General features: G+C 44.5%; 2 protein-coding genes and 1 non-coding gene across 12 annotated transcripts in view; 1 reads left to right on the top strand and 2 right to left on the bottom strand.

Annotated features, from left to right (window-relative positions):
• MARCHF5 (membrane associated ring-CH-type finger 5) overlaps positions 1 to 1,641 on the bottom strand; it is a 36,863-nt gene extending 35,222 nt beyond the window's left edge. The window contains exon 1 of the mRNA XM_007516797.2: positions 1,267 to 1,641. Within this exon, the coding sequence (XP_007516859.1) occupies positions 1,267 to 1,301 (35 nt within the window). The 5' untranslated portion in view covers positions 1,302 to 1,641. The remainder of the gene's footprint in view (positions 1 to 1,266) is intronic.
• The window catches only part of CPEB3 (cytoplasmic polyadenylation element binding protein 3), a 306,673-nt gene continuing 292,698 nt past the window's right edge, over positions 1,497 to 15,471 (top strand). For 3 of the 10 annotated variants that reach the window (XM_060192020.1, XM_060191963.1, XM_060192011.1), the window contains exon 1: positions 1,663 to 1,884. The gene's annotated coding sequence lies outside the window, so the exon portion shown is untranslated. Of the gene's footprint in view, positions 1,636 to 1,660; positions 1,885 to 15,471 lie in introns of those variants that run through there. The other 7 variants (XM_060191997.1, XM_060191990.1, XM_060191982.1 and 4 more) reach the window with 4 other exon arrangements.
• LOC132542944 (small nucleolar RNA SNORA48) lies at positions 3,910 to 4,046 on the bottom strand. The gene has a single exon (XR_009553915.1). It is a non-coding gene; the product is annotated as a small nucleolar RNA SNORA48 (small nucleolar RNA).

Genomic DNA, 15,471 nt, shown 5'->3' with positions numbered 1-15,471 from the left:
GGTGAAGGCAGGAGAGGGGTGAAAGAGGAATGAAACCACAGCCTATCAAGTGCTCAGCCTTGCCTTTGTTTGTTTTGCTTTTTAACAAGTCTTCAAAGTGTAGAGCCAGGTTGGCTCTTCCATCAGTGACACCCAGCCCCGCAAACATTTTACAAACCGGGTGCTGAGGGTGTGTGGGAGGGGTAGAGGTTGGTAAGTAAACTAGTCGGGCGGTAGAGCAACGGGTTAAGTGCACACAGCGCGAAAAAGAAACTAGCGGGCTGACTGGTGGCGCACGTTAGAAGGACCCGGGTTCGAGCCCCCGGTCCCCACCTGCAGAGGGAAAAGTTTGCGAGTAGTGAAGCAGGGCTGCAGGTGTCTCTCTGCTTCTCTCCCTCTTTCTCCCCCTTCTCTATTTCTGGCTGTCTCTAGCCAATAAATAAAAATAATAAACAAGTTAAAAAAAAAAACTAATTGGGTTGGGGGGGAGATAGCAATAATGGTGATGCAAAGAGATTCTCATGCCGGAGGCACCAAAGTCCCAGGTTCAATTCCTTGCACTACCATAAACCAGAGATGAACAGTGCTCTGGTTAAAAAAAAAAATAATAATAAAATAAAAGTGGTCGGGAGGTGGCACAGTGGCTAAGTGTTGAACTCTCAAGCTATGAGGTCTCGAGTTCGATCCCTGGCAGCACATGTACCATGTGATGTCAGGTTCTTTCTCTCCTCCTATCCCTCTCATTAATAAATAAAATATTATTAAAAAAATGACCCCACCTGCAGGGGAGTCGCTTCACAGGCGGTGAAGCAGGTCTGCAGGTGTCTGTCTTTCTCTCCCCGTCTTCCCCTCCTCTCTCCATTTCTCTCTGTCCTATCCAACGACCACGACATCAGTAACAACAATAATAACTACAACAACAATAAAAGCAAGGCCAACAAAAGGGGAAAGAAAAAACTTTTAAAAAAAGAAAAGAAACTAATTGTGCGGAGGATCTTCTCACTCCAGACTGGCGTGGTTGCAACCCGAGAAGCCCCACCGCAAGGTACGCTTATTATTATTATATCACTATTAGTAATAGTATGTCTGCGAGCCTGAGCCGCCCGCTCTGTGGTCCTCCTCCTCCGGGGGTCCTGCCCCCCCAAACTTCCCGCCCCACCCCCCCACGGCGTGGAACTCCTCCCCGGAGCCGGGCACCGCTGCCCCCCGCCCCCCGAGCCTCGAGGCCCAGCGCGGGCAGGGCCCGTCAGGCTTCGCGGCTCGCGGTGCCCCCGCGGAGGCCCGTACCTGTCCAGCATCTGCTGTAGCGCTTGGTCCGGCATCTTCCACGGAGCAGGCGCACTCGGCTTCCCGAGCGGCCCGGGGCAGCGCCGGGCCCAGGGACAATAGCACTGAGAGGCGGCGGAGTCTAGGCCTCAGTCCGGCGGTCACCGCGAACCCGCCACCCAGACTCCCGGGGACAGCGCCACAAGTCCGGCAACGGCGGTGCGCGACCTGCGGGCGTCCGGAGGAAGCCGTGAGGAGCGAGGAGGAGGAGGAGGAGCCTGCGGCGGGGAGGTGGCAGTCGCGACCCAGGTTCCTGCCCGTCGGCCCCGGGTTCCGGTCCATGGACCGCGGGCGGCCAGTCGCAGCCGGCGGAGGAGCTACCTCTGTGAGGTAAGAGTCACCGCCTCCGTGCGCGCCGGGGTCACGACGCACGGCGGCCCAGAGCAGCCTGGGAGATGTAGTCCTCGGACCGTCGCCGCTCGAGGCTGCACAGCCCGCCCTGACCACCGCCACCGCCACCGCCTCCGCGCCCCGCAGCCGCCCAGTTTCCTTCCTCCGGGGGGGGGAAAAAAAAAATGCCCTTCGGGCCGCTTTCCTGGAAGCAGCAGGATGTGCCGCTCCACTGTCAGTAGCAACAAGGTCAGCCCTCTCTGCCGTTTCTTCCCTCCTCCGCTCTTGCCCGCAGGTGGGACCGATCCAGGTGTGGGGAGGGAGGGGGCTGAAAGACCACTTCTCATCGGGGTCCCCAGTTCCCCGCCTCGGCGTCGGGGGCCCGGTCCTGGGGGTGGCGGGGGTATCGGGGAGCAGAAGCTCCCGCCTTGGGCATCTGGGTCAGTCTCTGCCGTGTCCCAGCCCATTTGGGGGAGTTACACCTTCAAGGGGTCTGATGCTCAAGTGTGAGAGATTATTTCTGAGGATTTTATTTTATCTTATTGGGGGGGGGGGGAGGGTGTGTCTTGAGACGGTTTTTCCACCCCAGTGTTTCACGAGTATTTGTGCGGGGAGGCAGGAAGGGATGATTTCATTTATTTATTTATTTTTCCTCGTCTGGGAAGCTTCTGAAATGAGGGTAAACAGCTCCTGCTTACTCAGCTGCGGGTTGTCAGGGCTGTTGTTGCTGTTCCTGCTGCAGCGGAGTCACGGGTGACCGCGGGTGACCGCGTCTAGGAGCCTTGACACCTCCGAGCAGGTGGATGTTTCCAGGGCTGTCACATGGGGTAATTAGCATGAATCACTAGTTGGGTTATTTAATTAATTAATTAATTTATTTATTGCAGGGCTTTAAAAAGAAACACTTTGGAGGGAGGGCAGAGCTGTTGGTTAACAAGCGAATGTGTGTGGGTGGCTCTGATGGGTAGGACATTTATTTGATGGCTTCCCCTCGATTCTGCTCGATTTCCGCTGCAAGGTGTTTTTGACTTTTCCTTACATCAAAAAAATGTGTTTGTAAACACCCTGGACCCTTAATTTTTTTCTTTATTGGATTTTTTTTTCATCCAGCTCTTATTTTTCTGTTGAATTAGAATGTACATTGCCTTGGTGGGGGGGGATGAGAAAATTATAGAAATAAAAGGTGACTAGAAGTTTAATTCGGTCTCCAATATCTGAAAGCTACTTTTATGAAAGACTTTGGGACTTTACAGGACTCATTATAATTAATGCTAAACTTTTTTTTTTCTCTGTGAAATGAAAAACAGGGCCAGGATAGGGGAGGAAAATACATATTTCTGTAAAGAGGATATCTGGTATTTTAAATTCCTATTTATTCCTCCTGCTTACATGCATTCTTAACTGTCTTAAGCAAATTGTCAGTTACAAAGGCATGCTGCAAAAAATAAAATTTTATTTTATTATTTTGATTAAATAGGCTAGTGTAGATTTCATTTAGTATGGTGATTTACACTTAAAAGAATTCTTTTTTTTAATTAAAGAAATTTTTTTATTGTAAATGCTCTTAACAGCTAGCACTGTGAAGACCCAATTTAAAATGCTTTAAGTATATACTTGCAAATAAAACACCACTATTACTAAATTCAGTTTTCATATGAAAAGCAGATTTTAAGATCCCTACTTCCTCTATCCAGAAACCTGTGTACCTGTAGTGCATGGGTTTGGAGGTTCAATCTCGTTCCGCATAACTCCCATAACCCGATCTCCATATCCCATCCCCTCCCCTGATAGCCTTCCTATTCTCTATCTCTCTGGGAGTATGGATCCGGGGTCGTTGTGGGTAGAGGTTCAATCTCTATCTGTCCTGAGAATAAGTTTTATGGGAAAAGTAGGCTAATAGCTCAACTAGTACATTAGATTTGAGATGTTGGGATTGCCAATTTTATTAAAGGAAAAAATAAGTATCTGGCACATATAATGCTGGGGCCTGAACTGAACCCAACCCAAGGCCCGATATCCTAAATTCTATCTTTCTTTAAGTGACAGGTATGTAATACATATTACTGGTAAGTGCCAGAAACCATCCAATATAGCTCACTTATCAAATTAGACAACCCAGCTTTCTCAAAGCCAATTGTGACCCACCTGGCCTCACAGCAACCAAACTGTACAGAGGACATTTATCATTATACTCCTGCCAAAAAGCAAGCTTCCATACTTTTCAGTCACTACACTTTACAGGGTATTTATAAGACCAAGAAAGAGCACATTAACTTATGTGCCCTAGGCATGAAACAGCTCTGGCCACTGATCCAGGCATCAAGCTAGGATGAACAAAGGACTATCTGCTCTGCCCCTGACTGATATAAAACACCACCAGTGAGGTGTCTCTTTGCCCAATGCCAGGGGGTTCTTAAAAGAATTCTTAAATCATCTTAGAATTTTTATCTGATAAGGATCCCGGTTGGACCCCCTCACACCCCCCACATGTAGGGGAGTTGCTAAGTAGTCGGTGAAGCAGGTCTGCAGGTGTCTATCTTTCTCTCTCCCTCTCTGTCTTCCCCTCCTCTCTCCATTTCTCTCTGTCCTGTCCAACAATGATGATATTAATAACAACAACAATAATAACTACAACAATAAAACAACAAGAGCAACAAAAGGGAATACATATATATGTATATATATAAAAGAATTTTTATCTGAGTCTCAATTTGAGCAGTAGTATGATACAGTGTTGTTTATAACAAAGATATTAGGAGATCTTTTTTAAAGGGATTTCTTATTAGCACTTATAGAAATCAGGTTTTTTTTGCTTGTGTTCAAAAGCCCTTTGAAATAAGAAAAGTTACTTATCTTAAGAATACTTAGCATTTGACCCAGTAATTCCACGTCTTAGTATGTATCACAGAGAAATAAAAACATATCCACACAAAGACTTGTATACAAATGTTCATATAAGCATTATTGCTAAGAAGGAAACAATACAAATATCCATCTACTGATGGTATGTACTAAACCAATTATGGTATATATATGCAATAGAATATTATTAGGTGCTAATAAATGAAATATTGGGGTTGGGGAGTTAGCATAATGGTTATGCAAAAGACTTTAATGCCTGAGGATCTGAGTTCCCAGGTTCAATCCCCAGCACCACCATAAGCCAGATCTGAGCAGTGCTCTGGTCTCTCAGTCTCTCTCTCCTAGTCAAGATCTCAAGATGCCTGCCTCCATGGGTGGCCAACACTATCGTTTCTTCTCCAAAACAGAAGATTCCGGGTGCATCTGGGTGACAAGTCTAGCATATGGAGACTTGTCTCAAGTGGCCTCCCCTAGGGCTCTGTTCTGGCTCCTACGCTATTTAATATTTACATCAATGACCTCCCAGAAACTTCTTCAAGGAAGTTCATCTACGCCGATGACATCTGCTGTGCAACTCAGGCATCCAAGTTCGACATCCTCGAGAAAACACTCATGAAAGACATGTCTCTGATACCTGATTACTGTAAAAAATGGCGACTAATCCCTAGCACTGCAAAAACGGTATCATCTGTTTTCCATCTACACCATGCCTCGGCCTCACGTGAGCTTAATGTGCAGCTTGACGATACGAGAATCCGGCATGAAGCCCAGCCAGTCTATCTTGGCGTTACTCTCGATCGCACCCTGTCATTTCACGAACATCTCATAAAAACTGCAGCAAAGGTGGGCGTGAGGAATAATATCATTGCAAGACTGGCCAGCTCCTCATGGGGCGCGAGCGCTTCCACACTACGATCATCATCTCTGGCATTATGCTATTCCACTGCAGAATACTGTGCCCCAGTATGGTTCCGTAGCCCCCATGTCCACTTGGTCGATTCCAAATTATATTCCTCCATGAGGATAATTTCTGGAACCATCCGTTCCACCCCAGTTCCATGGCTGCTAGTTCTTAGCAACATCGCCTCGCCAGATATTCGTCGGGATGCGGCATCATCTAAGTTCATTTCCCACGTCTACGCTCGACCGGACCTGCCAATATACGCAGATATCTTCGCCCACCCTGTCCAATGCTTGACGTCTCGTCACCCAATCTAGTCCCCTACGCCTACACTGAACTTCTCTGTTCCAGATTCTTGGAAACAGAGTTGGAAGTCAGCTGAGGTAAAGAACAAACACCTCATCACAGACCCCTGCAAGCATCAACCCGGCTTTGACCTAGCACGTTATGATTGGGCCCTCCTCAATCGCTATCGAACAGGCCATGGCCAGTGCGCCGCTATGTTCCATCGCTGGGGAGCCAGAGACGACCCGAACTGCCCCTGCGGCTACAGACAGACTATGACCCACATAGTCAACGACTGCCACCTCTCCAGATTCAAAGGAGGTCTCGAAACTTTACATCAGGCTCAACCTGACGCTGTTGACTGGCTACGGAAGAAGGGCAAACGCTAGAAGAAGAAGAAGAAGTCTCTCTCTCTCTCATTAAAATAAAATATATGTATATTTTAAATGAAGCTCTGATATATGCTGCATGGTAATGGGCTTGAGGTTTTATGGTAAGAGGTAATGAAAATGTTGCAGAATTAGAGAAGTGTTGATTACAGCTGTGTAAATTGCAATCCTAATTTAAGACACAAAATAAAGGGCTTGGAGATGATTCACCCAGTAGAGCACACCCTTCCCCATGCTCTGGTTATAAAAAAAAAATTATATAAAAAATGTTTCTAGGAGCACAGTTTCATGGTCTTCATCAGGAAGTTTATATAGATCTGTCGAATTTGGGATTTTCTTAAAGCTTCTGTCCTGGTTCAGCATTGTAGGTGAATTACTTTTTCTTAGTTAGTCATTGTTTGATTGGACTTATTTCTGGGTAGAAGGTGAGAGAGACACCACAGTGTCGTTGTACCACTTGCATGGTGCTCCCAAACCCCAGTGGATGGGGGCTTGAGGCTGGGTTCTTGCGCACTCTAATGGGTGAATCATTCCCCAACCCATTTTTCTCCTCTTGTTTTTTTAGAGGGGAGGTAGAGGTAGAGGTAGAAGGAGAGAGAGAGAGAGAGAGAGATGGAGAGAGTAAACATCATAACATCACTCTTACTATTCCCATGTGGTTCTCTCTGCTGGTGTTCCTTGTGCCTGAACTCAGGACCTCTCATGCAGTAAGTCATAATCAGGTGAACTCTGTCTTGTTCCTCTCCAATATATTTATTTATTTATTTATTTATTTATTTATTTATTACCAGAGCAGTGCTCAGCTCTGGCTTATGACAGTGTGGGGGATTGAACCTGGGACTTGAGAGCCTCAGGCATGAAAGTCTCTTTGTGTAACCTTTATGCTATACCTCCACCCTCTTTTTTTTCTTTATTGGATAGGACAGAAATAAATTGAGGGTTGGGGAGATAGGGAAGGAGAGAGAAAGACACTTGCACACCTACTTAGCTGGTGGGAAGCCTGCAGGTGGGAAGCCCGGGGCTTGAATCCGGATCCTTGTTTTTTGTACTATGTACTATGTGCGTTTAACTGCATGTGCCACCGCCAGCCCCCAGCTATTATTGTTTAAACCTCAGCTGCATATGTACACACGCACATGCACGCACACATACATACACACATATAAATACTACACAGTCACAAGGAAGAATGAAATTTTGCATTGAGAGCATTGTGCTAAGTGAAATAAGTCAGGAAGTTAGACACAAAGACAAATACCATGTAATTTTAATCTATATGTAGCATCCAAAAAGATAAAATTCATAGATCAGGAGAACAGATAAGTGGGCACTGGAGGTGAGAGGAGGTTGGGGAACAAGTGAAATGGGTGAAGGGAATCGAGAGGATCAGTTTTTCAGTTAAAGATTTAGGACTGTGGTCCAGGAGGTGGCGCAGTGGATAAAGCATCAGACTCTGAAGCATGAGGTCCTGAGTTCAATCCCTGGCAGCACATGTACCAGAGTAATATCTGGTTATTTCTCTCTCTCTCCTTCTCTCTTCATGAATAAATAAATAAAATCTTTAAAAAAAAAAACAAAAAAAAACTGAGGACTGATGTGGGTGTACAACAGGTGCTTAACGGCAATCATTGCATTGTAAACTTGAAAAATTATCAAAATAGAAAATATACTTATTGTGGTCCTTTGCTATTGGATACAAATGTGAAATTATGTTGCTCACCTAAATTGACTACAATGTTGTGTGTCAGTTATATTAACAAAAAGTAATTGGCTCCGTATAAAATGTTCATAAGAAGGGGATTCAGTGATGGCACTCAGGGTTAAACACACATGGCATAAAGTGGGAGGATCCTGTTGGAGCCTCCTGCTCCCCACCTGCAGGGGGGTCGCTTCACAGGCAGTAAAGCAGGTCTGCAGGTGTCTTTCTGTCCCCCTCTCTGTCTTCCTCTCCTCTCTTGATTTTTCTCTGTCCTATCCAACGACAGCAATGACAACAATAACAACAGCAATAATAAACAACAGGGGCAACTAAAGGGAAAAAGTAGCCTCCAGGAGCAGTGGATTTGTAGTGTAGGCACTGAGCCCAGCAATAACCCTGTAAGAAAGACCCCCCCCCCACACACACACACACGTAGTACTGAGTGCAAGCACCCGTGCAAAGAACCAGGTTTGGGTCCCCTGCTCCCTACTTGCAGGGAGGATACCTCACAAGCTGTGAAGCAGATCTGCAGTTTCCTCTCTCCCTCTCTCTCTCTCTCTCTCTCTCTGTGTCTCTCTCCTCCCCTCCCTCCTTCCTTCCCTCTCTATATTCCCCTCTCTCAATTTCTCTGTCCTATCCAAAAAAAAAAAGGCTACCAGGAGCAGTGGGTTCATAGTGTCTGGCACCAAGCCCCAGTGATAAGCCTGGCAGCAAATAAAATGTTCATAAGGACACTTGAAGAGAAAATTTGTTATTAGCTAAACAGATAACTAATTGTTATTTATTATAAAACTGAAATTATTGAAACATTTTAACTTAATTAGGATAAGCAAAATCATGATGAAACTCATGCAGTAAATTAACCCTTGCATTTGAAATGGGTGACACAGTCTAAATTTCAGTGTTGTGTCACCTTTGTATTCCTTGGCTCTTGTGTTTTCAAATCAGATTCAGATTAGCTGGAATTAGAATTTACTTTCTGGGGAGTCGGGCTGTAGCGCAGCGGGTTAAGCGCAGGTGGTGCAAAGCACAAGGACCGGCATAAGGATCCCGGTTCGAACCCCGGCTCCCCACCTGCAGGCGAGTCGCTTCACAGGTGGTGAAGCAGGTCTGCAGGTGTCTATCTTTCTCTCCTTCTCTCTGTCTTCCCCTCCTCTCTCCATTTCTCTCTGTCCTATCCAACAACAACAACAACAATAATAACTACAACAATAAAACAACAAGGGCAACAAAAGGGAATAAATAAATAAAATAAAATATTAAAAAAAAGAATTTACTTTCTGATTTTGAAGCAAAATGTCTTAATCACTAAGATCTTAGTCTGTTTTCAAAAGAAAAGTTTATGGCAGGGGATAAGGGGATATACTTCAGCATTAGGGCATGTGCTTTGCATATATGAACTCTGGCTTCCATCGCTGGCACCAAAAACAAAAATATAAACACTCTTCTCCAATTTAGGTAGTGTTGAATTTATGCTAAATGACATTCTGCATAGAGACTTAGGAACTGTCTATTGTGTTGAATCTTAAAGAAGATAATGGGTTAACTAGACAGAGGAAGAAAGCACATGCCAGGTCAAAGAATAGCTTGTGTAAGTACCCTGTGCAGGAGAGCTTGTGATGACCAGGAGAAACCAAAACAAAATAGAAACTTGGGGCAAGATGAGACCAAAAAGGCCAGTCAAGTGACAGACTAGAAACAAAATTTTAGAACAATTTAACTAACTTTCCTCTTAGAAGAGAAGACTGCTGGGGACACGGGGGAAGTTTAGACACAAGGAATTTATAATAGTTGTGAGATGGCAACTTGCAAGCATGACGACTTATGTTCGGTCTTAGGCACCACCTTTGCCAGACTGCTGCTTTGTTATCTTCTTCTGTCTCTTGTGAATAAAATAAATATTACAAAAAAAAAAAAAATGGTGGCGGGCCAGGCAGTGGTGCAACTGGTAAAGAGCACAAAGACCTATGCAGAAGGACCCAGATTCAAACCCCTGGTCCCTACCTACAGGGAGGAAGGCTCATGAGCGGTGAAGCAGTTTTCTAAATGTCTCTCTTCTTCTCTCCCTCCCACTTCTTATTTCTGTCTGTCTCTCTTCCTCTATCTCCCCCTCTCTCTATCATAATTAAAATAAATAAAATTCAGTAGAAGAATTTGGGGTGGGCGGTAGCACAGCGGGCTAAGCGCACATGTCACAAAGCGCAAAGGCAGGTGTGAGGACTCTGGTTTGAGCCCCTGGCTCCCCACCTGCAGAGGGGGGGGTTGCTTCACAGGTGGTGAAGCAGGTCTGCAGGTGTCTCTTTCTCCCTCTCTGTCTTTCCTTCCTCTCTCCATTTCTCTCTGTCTTATCCAACAACAATGACAGCAATAACAACGATAATAACCACAACAAAGATAAAACAAAAGGGGGGGGGGAACCTCCAGGAGCAGTGGATTCCTAGTGCAGGCACTGGGTCCCAGCAATAACCCTAGAGGCAAAAAAAAAAAAAAATGGGGGCCAGGTGATGGTGCACCTGGTTGAGCGCACACTTTATGTTACAGTATGCAAGGACCCAGATTCAAGTCCCTGGTCTCCACCTGCAGGGGGAAAGCTTCACAAGTGGTGAAGCAGGGCTACAGGTGTCCCTCTGTCTCTTTCATTCTCTCTATGCCCCTTTCTCTTGATTTCTGGCTGTCTCTATTAATAAAAAAAAAAAAGATAATAATTTTTTTTTTTAAAGGGTCAGGCAGTAGCGCAATGGGTTAAGCGCAAGTGGTGGAATGCGCAAGGATCAGCTACTGGATCCTGGTTTGAGCTGGGGGGGGGGGAGGTCGCTTCACTAAAAAAAAAAAAAAAAGGAATTTTACAACATTCTGTAGGAAATAAGTTAACTGGTGTGGTTCCTAAACACATGAATCATATAATTACCCTGGAAATTCTGCTGATGAGAAGGTCAAATGATACATATGTTTTGGAAAATAGGTAGGGGCTATGTGGTTACACATGGGATTTAGCAGACATGCTTTTTTTTTTTCCCTACCTCCAGGGTTATTGCTGGGGCTCAGTGCCTCCTGGAGGCTACTTTTTCTCCTTTGTTGCCCTTGTTGCTTATCGTTGTCGTTGTTATTGTTGTTGTTGTTGGATAGGACAGAGAGAAATCAAGAGAGGAGGGAAAGACAGAGAAGGGGAGAGTAAGATAGACACCTGCAAACCTGCTTCACCGCCTGTGAAGCGACTCCCCTGCATGTGGCGGGTCGGGGGCTTAAACCAGGATCCCTGCGCCAGTTCTTGCGCTTCACGCCATTTAACCCACTGCGCTGCCGCCCCACCCTCTAGAGCAGACATGTTATAAAGCACAAAAACCCGGGTTCAATCCCTCCGGTACCCACTTGCAATGGGGGAGCTTCAGGAGTGGTAAAGCAGTGTTGCAGGTATCTCTCTCCCTCTGCCTGTCTCCCCCTTCTCTCCTATTTTATCTTTGTTTCTATTCAAAATAAATAAACTAATATTTAAAAATCAAGAATGCAGTCTGGCAGTAGTTCATCAGAAGGTTAAAGATAGTGGGGGTTGTATCATTATGTGGAAATGTTATGCATGTACAAACTATTGTATTATACTGTTGATTGTAAACCATTAATCCTCCAATAAATTTAAAAAAATTGGAAATCCAAAAAATCACTTCTCACAGGAGAAAAAAAAAGTTAAACATAGAATTTCTAGGGCCAGGTAGTGGTGCATTCCATTGAGAATTTAAATATATATATATATATATACACATATTAATATTTATTTTCCCTTTTGTTGCCTTTTTTTATTGTTGTTGTAGTTGTTGATGTCATTGTTGTTAGATAGGACAGTGAGAAATGGAGAGAGGAGGGGAAGACAGAGGGGGAGAGAAAGATAGACACCTGCAGACCTGCTTCACTACCTATGAAACGACTTCCCTGCAGGTGACGATCCTTACTCCGGTCCTTGCGCTTTGGCCACGTGCACTTAACTGCTGCACTACCGGTCAACTCCCCCTTGAGAATTTCTATAGGATCCAGCAATTCTCTTATTTATCCAAAAGAAATAAAACACGCCAACAGAAAGACTTATGCATGAATCCTCATAGTGTTATTAATAATAGCCCCCAAATGGAGCAACCCAAATATCTATCAGTTGATGAATTGACAGATAAAAAAGTAGGATGTCCTAATTGTACTACAACTATACTATAGTGATAGAGGCCATTTATTTATTTATTTATTTATTTGTTATTGGATAGAGACAGAGAGAAATTGAGAGAAGGGGGAGATAGAGAGGAAGAGAGACAGAGAAACACCTGCAGACCTGCTTCACCGCCTGTGAAGCAACTCCACTGCAGGTGGGGAGCCCGGGGTTCTGGAACTGGGATCCTAACAGGTCCTTGCACTGTGTCACCAGCGCTTAACCTGCTGCGCTACCGCCCAACTCCCACAGAGGCCATTTTTTAACTCAGGCGGTCTGACTCTAGGGTTCATGTTCTTGACTCTTATGGGCTATTATGTCATGTTCTGGAAACTAGAATCTTCAGTGATTCCAGGACAAAACTTAGTTTATGGGAGCAAAGCTTAAGTTAAGAATAAGAAAATATATGCAGTGTCTTTTAAAAATCAAAATTCAGTACAAATGATGATGTAAAAAAATGTATATGCAAACAATGAGAACATTATTAATCAATAAAAAGGAATGAAGAACTAATCCAAGCTACAACATGAGTACTTACCTTAAAGACATTTTGCTAGTAAAAGAAGTCAGTCCAAGAAAACATATATTCTGTGGTTGCAATTATATGAACTTTTTTGAGTAGGTACATTCACAGAGACAAACTAGATTAGTTGCCTTGGGCTAGGGGAGATGAGTTTTAGGGGTTGACAACTAAGGTACGCAGGAATTTCTTTTCAGAAAGATTAAAATATTCTAAAGATGATTGCAGTGTTGATTCTCCAGCTTTGAGAATGTACTAAAAGTTACTGGATTGTACACATTTACTTTTTTTTAAACTTAAAACATGATGCCAGAAATTGAAACGAGGACCTAACACATGCAAGGCATGCACTCTACCACTGATCCACCTCCAATACCCAATTTTTATTTTTATTTATTTATTTTTTAAAAATATTTATTTATTTATTTATTCCCTTTTGTTGACCTTGTTGTTTTATTGTTGTAGTTATTATTGTTGTTGTTGTTGTTGGATAGGACAGAGAGAAATGGAGAGAGGAGGGGAAGACAGAGAGGAGGAGAGAAAGATAGACACCTGCAGACCTGTTTCACTGCCTGTGAAGCGACTCCCCTGCAGGTGGGGAGCCAGGGTTCGAACCGGGATCCTTATGCCGGTCCTTGTGCTTTGCGCGACCTGCGCTTAACCCGCTGCGCTACAGCCCGACTCCCCCAATTTTTATTTTTTAAATAATCAAGAGAGAGAAAGAGAATACATTTGTTTTGTCTCTGTTGCTCGATTATGTAGTGACAGTGATTGAACCCAGGGCCTCACACATGTAAGGCACATACACTCCTGAGTCACTTCCTTAGTCCCTAAATTGTACCCTTCAAAATGGATGAATTATATGGTGTTTGAATTATAGCTGCATAAAGCTGTTATTTCAAATAACACCAGATGGAAATCTTAAAATCAGGATTGGGTGATAGCACAGCGGGTTAAGTGCTGGTGGTACAAAGGGCAAGGACCAACATAAGGATCTGGGTTTGAGCCCCCAGTTCCCCACCTGCAGGGCGGTTGATTCACAAGTGGTGAAGGAGGTCTACAGGTGTCTTTTTCTCCTCATCTCTGTCTTCCCCTCCTCTCTCCATTTCTCTGTCCTATTCAACAACAACAATAATAACCACAACAACGATAAAACAATAAGAGCAACAAAAGGGAAAAAATAGCCTCCAGGAGCAGTGGATTCTTGGTGCAGGCAATAACCCTGGAGGCAAAAAAAAAAAAAAAAACTTAAATCAATTACTAGCAGTATATTGATTCAGCAGCTATAACATATCTACATACTGTATACAGCTGAGCTATTGACACAAATGGGCCATAATGGGAAACTACCAAAGAGTAGTAGCAAGGGGGTCGGGAGGTGGCGCAGTGGGTTAAGCGCAGGTGGCGCAAAGCGCAAGGACCGGCATAAGGATCCCGGTTCGAACCCTGGCTCCCCACCTGCAGGGGAGTCGCTTCACAGGCGTTGAAGCAGGTATTCAGGTGTCTCCCTTTCTCTACCCCTCTCTGTCTTCCCCTTCTCTCTCCATTTCTCTCTGTCCTATCCAACAACGAACAACATCAACAATGGCAATAATAATAACCACATCGAGGCTACAACAACAAGGGCAACAAAAGGGGGAAAGGATGGCCTCCAGGAGCGGTGGATTCATGGTGCAGGCACCGAGCCTAGCAATAACCCTGGAGAAAAAAAAAAAAAGATGTAGTAGCCATTGGTTAGAGGTTTTTTTTTTTTTTTTTTGCTTCCAGGATTATTGTTGGGGCTCAGTGCCAGCACCACGAATCCACTGCTCCTGGAGGCTGTTCCCCCCCCCTTTATTTTTGCCCTTGTTGTTTTATCGTTGTTGTGGTTATTATTGTTGTTATTGATGTCGTCGTTGTTGGATAGAACAGAGAGAAATGGAGAGAGGAGGGGAAAACATAGAGGGGGAGAGAAAGATAGAAACCTGCAGACCTGCTTCACCGCTTTCGAAGTAACCTCCCTGCAGGTGGGGAGCCTCGGGCTTGAACCCGGAACCTTAAGGTGATCCTTGCGCTTCACGAAATATGTGCTTAACCCACTGCGCCACCGCCCAGAGCCCTGGTTAGGGTTTTTATCATTACTTTTTGTTTTGTTTCATGTAAAGCAGCTCTATCTTATTCGGTCCCCCCTAAGGGATATTTGGTAAACATTTAGAGATGGTTTTGATTGTTACATTCAAGGATACTGTTGGCATCAGAGGTGGGGGCAGGGGATCAGGAATACTGCCAAGTGTTCTACCCTGGTCACAACAGCTCTTCATGACAAGAATTATGTATAGCCCCAGATGTCAGTAGTGCTGAGACTGAGAAACTGTGCTAACTTAAGCAAAACGTAATTTATTGGGAGGCTTATTCTTCCATTTGTTTTATTTTTATTTTGCCTCCAGGGTTATTGCTGGGGCTCTTTGCCTGCACCATGAATCTATGGCTCCTGGAGGCTATTTTTTCCCCCTTTCGTTGCCCTTTTTTTTAAAGATTTATTTTACTTTTTTGAGAGAGATGTAGAGAGAGACACAGAGAGAGAAACACCAGAGCACTGCTCAGCTCTGGTTTATGGTGGTGCGGGGGATTGAACCTGGGATTTAGGAGCCTCAGGCATGAGAGTCTGTTTGCATAACCATTATGCTGTTTTCCCCACCTTTTTTTTATCATTGATTTGGTTATTGTTTTTACTGATGTCATTGTTGTTTTTATTGTTGTCATTGTTGTTGGATAGGACAGAGAAATAGAGAGAGGAGGGGAAGACAGAGAGGAGAGAAATATAGACACCTGCAGACCTGCTTCACTGCCTGTGAAGCGACCCTCCTGCAAGTGGGGAGTTGGGGGCTCGAACCCGAATGCTTATGCCGGTCTTTGCACTTTGTGCCATGTGAACTTAACCCGCTGCACTACCTCCTGACCCCTGATTTGCTTTATTTTTATCATATATATATTTATCATGTACATGTAAAG

Source organism: Erinaceus europaeus, chromosome 1, assembly GCF_950295315.1.
Source record: "Erinaceus europaeus chromosome 1, mEriEur2.1, whole genome shotgun sequence".
Classification (NCBI taxonomy): domain Eukaryota; kingdom Metazoa; phylum Chordata; class Mammalia; order Eulipotyphla; family Erinaceidae; genus Erinaceus; species Erinaceus europaeus.
Note: the sequence above shows the minus strand (reverse complement) of the source record. Positions and strands in the feature narration are given on the sequence as shown.